Source organism: Morus notabilis, unplaced genomic scaffold, assembly GCF_000414095.1.
Source record: "Morus notabilis unplaced genomic scaffold, ASM41409v2 Scaffold399, whole genome shotgun sequence".
NCBI lineage: Eukaryota > Viridiplantae > Streptophyta > Magnoliopsida > Rosales > Moraceae > Morus > Morus notabilis.
The window spans coordinates 313,813-324,840 of record NW_010366583.1 but is presented as its reverse complement, the minus strand read 5'-3'; the positions used below and the strand labels follow the sequence as shown (position 1 = coordinate 324,840).

General features: G+C 35.9%; 1 protein-coding gene across 1 annotated transcript; it reads left to right on the top strand.

Annotated features, from left to right (window-relative positions):
- Window positions 1-1,294: 1,294 nt before the first annotated feature.
- Window positions 1,295-2,449, top strand: LOC112094021 (zinc finger BED domain-containing protein RICESLEEPER 2-like). The gene has a single exon (XM_024173919.1). It carries the CDS (start codon window positions 1,295-1,297, stop codon window positions 2,447-2,449), a length of 1,155 nt encoding a protein of 384 aa, XP_024029687.1.
- The last annotated feature ends 8,579 nt before the right edge of the window (window positions 2,450-11,028 follow it).

The following is an 11,028-nucleotide window of genomic DNA, read 5'->3' as shown; positions in this document are numbered from 1 at the left end:
TACGGGTCACGACACGACAATACGAATCGAAATTGACACGAAAATTACGAGTTAGGGTTGAGAAAAATAGGGTGCGGGTCAGAATCGGGTCGACTCGAAATTGACTTGAATAAAACGGGTCATTTTCGGGTTAGACCCGTGTGACCCGAAATTGACCCGCAATTCAATTTCGTGTCAATTTCGGGTTCAAACCCGAAACTGACCCGTAGAAAAAAAATATATATATATATATAATACTAAACAAAAACAACGCCTCTTTCATGCCCTAGTTTCCTCTCTTCTACTCTCTGCCCTCATACCTGCGCCTCTTGTATTATTATTATTATTCTTCTTCTTCTTCTTCGTCTCTGAATCTGAAGATTCTGCCGCCTCTGTTCCGCTGCCCTCAATAGCAACAAGGTAAGGAGCAACTCTCTCTCTCGACAGTGAAGCTTTCCTTTTCTTCTCAACGATTAAAGCCATTAAGTCCTTCAGGTCCATTTACTGCTTATGACTCTCTTACATGTCTGAAGTTGAATAGAGATTTTAGTATTTGAACTATATAAAGCTTAATCTCACTTCAGTAGATACGCTATAAATCTTCGGAGCATGATGTGATATGTGCCTAGGAAGAGGTCAAAAAGCATGATGTTAAAGCCATTGAAATCTCTGGCGCATCCAACTTATATCAAGTTATGGCACTTGTTTAGTTTACTTTGCGTTGTGTCACTGGTTGTGTAGTTCAAGGTCATGTGAGAACTAATTGTAAGTGTGTGTTTTGTGATATATGTGCTCCATCATATATGTGTGCTGCAATGTGAAGTTTTGAGTTGTAAGTTGAATATATAATGAATAAAAGGTGTTAATTAGATCTGCAGTGTTCAACTAGTAGTTTTTCAATCACTTGTTTTTCTCGTAGGCAAACAATTTGAGTCTGATTTCTCAGAGTTTGGTGTCCAAAATTTCAGAAACTATTTTTCCTCTTTAAAAACGAAACGCCGGAAGATTTTTCGTCTCTTTAAAAAAAATGGAACGTGTGTGTTTCAAGCATTTTGTCTTGAACTATTGTAAATGATGGCTATGAAAATACAAAGTGAAATTACTTTTTGTTTCAAGCAGAAGCCGAACGTGTGTGTATGTATGTACATGTTAAACGTTTGTGTGTGTGTGTGGTGTATGGGGTGTGTTTTTATTTCGATTTTCTTAAATTTGTGGCAGTGTTAGTTTTTGCAAGTTTGCATATGGGCCACTTAAAAAAGTTGGGCAGCCTCCATGATTTGGTTCCTGATTTTGTTTTCTCTTAATTCTATTGTAGATGAACAACAATGATTTGGAGGCACAAAGTGAGAACAATGATTTAGAGGAACCAATAGATGTGGATATCGAGCTTGAGGAGGATGAGGAGGATGTGGTTGAGGTTATAGGCGTCGGTGGCCAAAAACCTCTCAAGAAGAAGAAGTTGAAATCAAAAGTTTGGAACTTTTTTGACATCCTTCCTCTTGGTCTGGACAAAAAGCTTAGGAGTGCTTGCAAGAAGTGTGGGCAACAATATCTTGCTGCTAGTAAGTATGGAACAGGTAACATGTTGAAGCATATTAAAACTTGTCCGAGATCAGACACTAGAGATATTGGTCAAATGTTAATTTCTCGTGATAGTAGCCTGTCATTTGGCTCTTGTAGCTTTAATTCTGAAAAATGTCGTGAGTTGGTGACTGCTTGTATTGTTATGCATGATTTGCCTTTCCAATTTGTTGAGTACAAAGGATTAAGGGCTATGCTTCAATATCTATATCCTGATGTGGAATTAGTGTCTAGGAACACTGCTAAAGTTGACTCTCTTAAGTTGTATACAAGGGAGAAAATGAAAATAAAAAATATGTTGGATGCATGTCCTGGTAGAATAAGTTTGACATTTGATCTGTGGACTTCATTGACTACTGATGGGTATTTGTGCCTGACTACTCATTTTCTTGATAAGAATTGGAAGTTACATAAAAGAATTCTGAGTTTTTGTCTTATGCCACCTCCACACACTGGGATAGCATTATCTGAGAAAATCTTTTCCTTATTAAGTGATTGGGGAATTGAGGAAAAGATTTTCAGTATAACTTTAAATAATGCTGCTTCAAATGATGTCTCCGTGGATGCATTGCAAAAGCAATTGAACTTGCGTGGTTTGTTGCCTTTTCATGGTGAATTTTTTTATTTGAGATGTTGTGCCCATATCATTAACCTTGTTGTGCAAGATGGTTTGAAAAGTATTGATAAGTCAGTTGAGAAGATTCGAGATAGTGTTAAATACGTTAAAGGATCACAACAAAGGAAACAAAAGTTTTTAGAATGTGTTAAGTTAGTATCGATGGGAAGCAACAAAGGATTGTCCCAGGATGTGGTTACTAGATGGAATTCAACTTATCTTATGCTTGAAAGTGCTCTCTTTTATAGACACGCTTTCAACATTTGGAATTGAGTAATTCTAACTATAAGAATTGTCCCAACTCCGATGAGTAGGAAAGAGTTGAGAAAATATCTAAGTTCTTGAAATTCTTCTATGATGCCACACTTTTATTTTTTGGCACAAGATATCTCACAGCAAGCTTGTATTTCCCAGCAATTATGGAATGTTATATAACCCTGAAAAATGATGCCCAAGGTGAAGATGAGTACTTGAAGTCCATGGCTATGCATATGTGGCCTAAATTTCAGAAATATTGGTCACAATTCAGCCCTATTTTAGGCATTGCACTTGTATTCGATCCACGGTATAAGACGCAGTTTATTGACTTTTGCTACAACAAAGCTTTTGGGCTTAACTCTAAAGAGTTGTTATCATTGCATGAGAAGTTGGAATCCCTTTTTGACGAGTATGCTTTGAAGCTTGATCATGCTGTCCCATCACCCACTTGCAAGAAAAAGGACAAGGGTAAAGCACCATATGGAATGGAAGTAGATGAGTCAAATTTGATAAAGATAATATTTATTTTTCTTATATATTTATCTTAGTTACTAAAATTTATCTTAGTTACTAAAATTTGAAGAAGTAGCCCTAATGGCTAGTGGTACTTGGTTGGAGTTTGATGTAAACCCATGAATGAACATTGAACTCTATCGTATTCCAAATGATCAATCCAAGTAACCTGCAAATGATCATATTCCACCAATAAAGCTATAGGTCTTTCTTGTAGCACATTGGACAAAATTACACGGCATTAATGATGCAATATAGTTACAATTTACAAATTGAATAATGTTCAAGCATCAATCTCTCTACTTCTTTTTACTAACGTTTGTAGGAGATGATTGATGCTGGTTTCCGCATTTTAAAACTTTTTGTTTGTTTGTTCTCTTGTCGTTTTATCATTGAAAATTTCTTTTACCTTTTGTCATTTGCAGATTTATTGTTGTTTTGTCATTCATCTCCTATATTATCATTTTTTAATGATTTGTGTTTTTCGTCTCCTCCACTTTTATGATTGTTTTTAACTTTTTACGTCTGTCATGTTGTTTGAGGTTTCTCTGTCGTTTAGATGTTTTACATAGTATGCATTCCGTTGACGTTTAACATATTTTTTTATTATAAATATTCGTTTACCTATGAGATTATTGATGTTTAACTTGTTTTGCATTTTTTTATGTTCAAGCATCAATTTACAAAGGTTTTGTTTTGAGTAGTTAAATATGTAAAAAAAAGACTTCTTTTTACGGTAGAACTTGAAAAAACACACTGTCAATCATGCTCTACTTCTTTTTACTAATGTTTTATTTTTTTTTAAGGAATTTGATGATGTTTCCAGTGATTTGTTTTATGCGTCAAACCAAAAATCATAGTTGGAATTGTATTTGGAAGAGCCTAGAATAAAACGGAGTTATCAATTGGATATTCTCTCATATTGGAAGACAAATCAGTGCCCCTACCCAATTCTTGTTGCCATGGCCCGTGATTTATTATGCATTCTTGTATCAACAGTTGCTTCAGAGTCTGCATTTAGTGTTGGCAGTCGTGTGCTTGATCAGTTCCGTAGCTCTCTTAAACATGAGACTGTTGAAGCAATTGTCTGTACAAGGGATTGGTTGTATGGAAATGAAGGTATATTCTTCAAGTTCTTCATTGTTCTCTTAAATATTATTACTCTCAGTCTCACAAATGCTAATCGGTAACTCTTTTTTCTAGATGGATTCAAAGTACTTATTGAAGATATGGATGAGCTCATCAATAATGTGGTTGATCTAAATCTTAACATATATGAAGAAAAAACTGTCAACCAAGCTTCTAACTCCGGATGCGCTTGAATTTGATTTTTATTATGGTTGTGTAATGTTTTTTTTTTTTTTGCTTCATCTGAACTATGTGGTTTTAGGACTTTGTTATGCAGGTTTCATTTCATGTGATGTTTTCTTTTGCATCAATGTGGTTTTCTTTTGCATCAATGTGGTTGTGTAATGTTGTTATGCAGGTTTGGACTTTGGTGTTGGAACTTTATTATCTATGCTTGGACTTTGGTACTTTGTTAAGGTCTTTACAAAATGGACTGAAATCTACAATTTCGTGTCAATTTCGGTTCAACAGGTTCGTGTCGTGTCTCGGGTTCGCGGGTCAATTCGTGTCGCGTGTCACTTTCAGTTCGTGTCGTGTCAACCCGTAACCTGACCGTGTCGTGTTCGTGTCGCAGTTCTCAATTATTTTCGTGTCACAGGTCGTGTACGGGTCACACACAAAAAAATTTGACACGGTACAAATACGACACGCGACACGAATTGACACCCCTAGCTGAAGGTGGATTCCTCAGTGTACTAAAAGGCTCTTTGACAATAATGAAAGGTCAAAAACAGCATGGCCTTTATGTGTTGCTTGGAAACACTACTGATGGAGTTGCTGCAACAGTAACTAAAGATGGTCACCAAACAGAAATTTGGCATAGAAGACTAGCTCGTGTTAGCGAGAAAGGGTTACAAGAATTGAGCAAACAAGGCCTTCTAGGAAAGGACAAAATCAACCAACTTAATTTCTGCGAGCAGTGCATTTTGGGGAAGCAACACAGACTTAGCTTCTCATTTTCTACCTACCGAGCTAAAGGACCATTGGATTACGTACATGCTGATTTATGGGGGCCAAAAAGTGTTTCAACTCATGGAGGCCACAGGTACTTTTTTTCTATAGTAGACGATTTCTCTAGAAAAGCATGGATTTATCTATTAAAATCCAAAGATGAATCTTTTGAGAAATTTAAACTATGAAAGGCATTAGTTGAAAGTTAAACTAATAGGAGATTAAAGGCCCTTAGAACCGACAATGGTATGGAATTTTGTCATAACCTGTTCTCTAAATTTTGTGCTAAAAGAGGTATTTTAAGGCACAAAATAGTGAAAAAGACACCCCAACAAAACGTGATAGCAAAGATGATGAATATGACTATAATGGAAAGGGTAAGGTGTATGTTGTTTGGAGCTGACCTAAGCAAAAAAAATTTGGAGTAAGGCAGCCAGTACAGCATGTTACCTCATAAATAGGTGTCCATGTAAGCTCATTGGCCTAAAGACACCAGAGGAATGTTGGACGGGCAAACCTCCAAACTTAAGCCACCTCCGGGTCTTTGGTTGTGCTGCATATGCCCACCAAAAAGAGGGAAAATTAGACCCTAGGTCCATTAAATATATTTTTCTAGGCTATCCCAAAGGTGTCAAAGGATATAGACTGTGTTAGGAATGGCCCTAGTTTCAAAATAGTCATTAGTAGATATGTATTTTTCAATGAAAATGACATGCCCTATTTTAAAGAAAGACAAGATACTGTTATTTCTTCTAATGATGCAGGGACAAAGCCTACCCCAACACAGGAGCTTCAATTTGAGGTGGAGGATAATGGCCATTTTGAGCAAACCACTGTGGAAACAAATCAGCCTACAGCAGGCTTAGAGCAACAAACTAGTGAGGCTCAAACTAATCATCAAATAAGTCAAAAAGCAGCTCAACCTGAGACTGCCTCCAGACAACCATCCCTCACTCATCAGGGGCTAAATGACTACATGCTGACAAGGGACAAGCAGAGAAGACATATTAAACCCCCTGAAAGATATTCAGGTGGAAATTTAATTGCTTATGCCCTCAACACCGCAGAGGATGTAGTCAAACTTGAACCAAAGAGTTATCATGAAGCAATGTCAAGTCCTCAATCCAACAAGTGGGAACAAGCTATGAACGAAGAAATGACATCTCTAATGAAGAATAAGACCTGGACCTTGGTAAATAAACCAAAGAACAAAAAGCTAGTTGACTGCAAATGGAAATAATAAAATCAAAGATAGAATTGCAGCAAGTGACTCTAAGAGATTCAAAGTAAGATTGGTCGCCAAGGGGTTTACTCAAGTTGAAGGAATAGACTACATGAAGGTCTTTCCTACAGTAGTCAAATATAAGACAATAAGAATTGTTTTAGCAATAGTTGCTTAAAAAGATTGGGAGCTAGAACAAATGGATGTAAAAACAGTTTTCTTACATGGAGATTTGAATGAGACAATCTACATGAGACATGTTGGTCACCGAATCGAATTCGGATACGGAAGCGTGGCGGGGAGGCGGATAGTGTATAACAAAAATTTTCATAAAACTTTTGAGATACTCTATAGATTATATTAATTTATGCACGAATAAATTAATCACATTAATTTATATGTCAAAAACTCAATTAGGAAAAATACCTGGAGGCTGACTCGGATGATAACTTGAGTTCTTTGACCACGAACAATCCTTGCTCCAATCTTTGTGTTTAGAAAACCAAAGTCTTCCACGTCAATTCTTTGATTCCACATAGACGTGTGTGTGTGCACACATGAGATAAAACAGTTTCCAAAAACAGTCAAATTTTCCACAAACACCAACGCATGCACGATGTGGAATTGTTTGGAGAAAAAATTTTCCTTCTCTTTTCCTTTGAGAATTTCAGCCACCCTTACAAGTTAGGGCAGAAAAAATATGTTTCAAAAATTGTGTGCACAATTTTCTATCATTCTCATATTTAAAGAGTAGAAGTCAAACTTCAAAAAGAAATCAAATCTCTATCTCCTATTTTAATTTTGAACAAAAAATTTTCCTCTCTCTTATCCTATTGTGGCCGGCCATCCTTGGGATTTTCTCCCTTGTGTGTGGTGCCAAATGCAGATAGGGAAGGAAGAGAAATCATCCTTTATCCTGTAGTCCAATTTTAATTCAAATTCAAATTCGAATTTAAGTCAAACTTAAATTAATTTGAATTTTAAATTGAACAACTTATCAAATAAGTTTAAAATGATAAATTTAAATTATGTTCATGATTCAAATTCAAATTTAAATAATCACATTATTTAAATAATAATTAATTCTCAATTAATTATTCTTCGAGTATTTAAGTTTTTAGAATTTCATAATTCTAAAATTTTCATTTTGTCCTTTGTGTCTGGTAGAATTACAAGGACGACGCAGGGACTAATGGACCTATAATCCCGAGCTCCAATAAAATTAATAATTAATTAAACACTTTAATTAATTAATTAATTCTATTAATTCCAATAGTTACTCTACTATAAACTTGGAATTGCACTCTCAAAATTATAGACATTAATTACTTCTAAACTGTGAAGTGTCCATTTGATATAGTCATTGCATATAGATCAACCCTCCATAAATAATTCATAATTAGAGTCGTGTAGAATCCGTTAACATCTCTAATTATATATTCATCCTTGAGTACCATTGATTCTCTAATGGATAGTGATTCATAAAACACATTTATGAACCAGAGCGCTCTTACTAATCCAAGTACCTATCACGCCCCCCAAACGGGGTGGGTGACGTGGAGCTCGATTAGGGGTTAATAAAGCAGATTTCCAGACGAGCCCCACTCAATTGCATTAAAATATAATTACATTACTACAGAATCTCGGAGCCTCTAACACACAGGGCTCCACCCCACAGGACATACAGTAACGTACATACATGCTCATGTAAATAATCATTACAACAGACATCAACCACAGTCTAGTAAATCTAAATATTACATAAGTTTACAGAATTTCTCAAATTCCTTACATTTGTCCAAGAGGATGTCCACGATCCTCACTTGACTCCAACAGCAGTACAACTCAGCTGCTCCGTAGCAATTATCCAGCTACAGTGCCCCGTTCCTAGAGTCTCCTGGGAGGGGTTTAATACATTGAAAACATAAAACGTGAGCGAAAGGCCCAGTAGGATGTTATTTACAAAGACGTAAAGTAAATAAATAGATAAAGTGCAAGTAAATAAATAAATGGGTACGTAAATAAATAGACATTCAGTTCCAACAGACAGCCGGAACCTCACATCCTTTTTCTCAAAGGAAATAAATGTAAAATCTCCATATTACAGGCTTCAGCAAGTAATTAGTACAAATTACTTACCTAACCAAGTGCCTCGCCTACCCGGACCGAGTTTCAGGTTCTGCCCCCGAAGATGCACTCTCTGCATCCTATCTAGGCTTACAGCAATAGACTCTATTACCAGTTCATAATATCTCTTTATTAAGAAATCATTCATTAACATTTTGAAATCGTTAATACGACCCCACGAACTACTCAAGCTGCGGGCCCCATGACTGGACAACCCATAAGGTTCCATGACTAAACAAGCCATGGTTTTCAAAACGTTTTCTTTCACAAACCAATCCCTTTCTTTAAAACATTTTCAAGGCCAAAATCCTTTTTGAAAACAGGCTCACAAGGAAAAGTGATAGAAATCCTACCTCGCACTATCAAACCTGGGACTAGCGTTGCCTTTTTCGACTTCCGCTTCCTTAAGCCCCTTCAGTCTGAATCCTCAGCGATCACTGATGCAAAACAACACTTTAGGATTAATTCTCATTCCTAAAGCCATCCAAATCTCAATTTCCAACCAAGATTTTCTATGAGTGTGCCCTAATCCATTTTCATGTTTCAAAATATCATTCCAAGGGTTTTCAATCTCAAATCAATGATTAACAATGTTAATCCATTTATCTCAAGTCCCCAAATAAAGCTAATTTGGGTTCTCTCCGAAAACAGGGGTCAAAACAGCAATTTCAGGCCAAACAGGGTCAAACCCCGTGTCAACCAGTCGACCGGTGGCATAGCAGTGCAACACTACCGGTCGATCGGTAGTGTGCACACCAGTCGACCGGTCAGCCTGCAATTCGGTCGACCACATAGGTCAACCGGTTTCCATGTGATCCGGTCGACCGCACTGGTCGACCGGTGGAATCAGCTGCGCGAGAGAAGCTCGTGGAAATCAGTCCACAACCTGCAAATCCAGTCCCAAATCGAGATATTTCAAAAGAAAATCACTAGATCTGGGTTCTAGGTCCTATAACAAGTTCAAAGAACCCAAGATCTCCAATTTCTACTCTAGTTTTACTCAAAAACCATCAAAATCCGGTTTGAACCAAAAATAAGTTTTGAAATTCAAAAACTTAAGATTCAAGAGAGGTTCTTTCAGTAATCTTACCTTGAATCCTTCTCTTGACATTGAAAACTTCTTTAAATCTTTCCTTGGTTCAAGATCCGTTTGATTTGGGACAAAAATGAGAGAGAGAGCACGAGAGAGTGAGGGAGAGAGATGCACGGGAAAGGAAGGGAAAAAGAAAGGAAAAGGAAAAAGGTAAGGAAAAAGGAAAAAGAAAAGAAAAGGAAAAGGAAAGAAAAGGACATGTGTACAATATTTTAAAAGAACAGTCCAGAAATGCGCCCATACACACTTCTGGGTTAAAATAAATTACTAAAAATAATTTAAATACCTTGGAACTATTTAAACTCACACGTGTCAGAAACATTTATTAATTAATACTCAATTAATAATCCAGATTAAGCACACTAATAATCTCAATTACCTTAATTAATCGTAATTAATTCTTCAGGGCGTTACAGTACCGAATCAACACTCAAGAGAATTATTTATTTACTTCTTTCTCAAGAAGGAATGTATTCCATCTTGTATAATAACATTCCCGGCTACCTATTTCATCATGTCTCCAAAATACAAGGAATAGAATTCAGGGTCTCAGAATCCGTACCGAGTAAATAAAAAGACATAAATCCATAAATAGGAGTTTGTTAAGAACTCAGGATTAAGATCATTCTATATATGACCATCGGTAGACTCAATTAGAATTTCTATGCTTAACGAAAATTATTAGAAATTCATATTGTGTTTGTGTCCCTGTTCCACACAATCTCATTATGCGAAATACACTTATTCAATATCTCACCATATTAACAGTGCTTATAGCACCGTTCCATTCTAAATAGGAATGACATGTATTAATAATGTTTTAATTAAAGATTTTGATATTTAATTAAATTCATTATGAACAATGTTTTTTATTATTATCCTTAAACATTATCTTCTCGTATATAACACTTATATACTATGTTTAAGGATACATAAATAATCACAGAATTTTCATTTGATATTCATAAAATATTCATAAATATATGCACATAAAATGATGAATAAACTCTTTTATTAATTAAATAATAAATATCCTATTACAATTTATGCTTCTAGGATACTAGTTGCTTAAAGAGATTGGGAGCTAGAACAAATGGATGTAAAAACTGTTTTCTTACATGGAGATTTGAATGAGACAATCTACATGAGACAACCCCCAGGTTTTGAAGAAAGCAGTAAGGAAGAAAAGGTATGTCTATTAAAGAAGTCCCTTTATGGACTTAAACAGTCACCGCGTCAATGGTACAAGCCTTTTGATCATTATGTGATCAAAGAGGGGTTCAATAGGAGTGATTATGACTCATGTTTGTATTACAAGGATGTTGGAACAGAAAGAGCAGTATATCTTCTACTCTATGTAGATGATATGCTGATCACAAGCATAAAGTCTAGTGTAATTAATCAGGTGAAAGAAATGCTAAGCTCAGAGTTTGATATGAAAGATTTAGGAAGGGCTAAGCGGATATTGGGAATTGATATCAAGAGGAATAGGCAGCAAAAGGTGTTGTGTCTATCTCAAGAAGAATATTTGAGGAAGGTAGTATATAAATTCTCTATGAA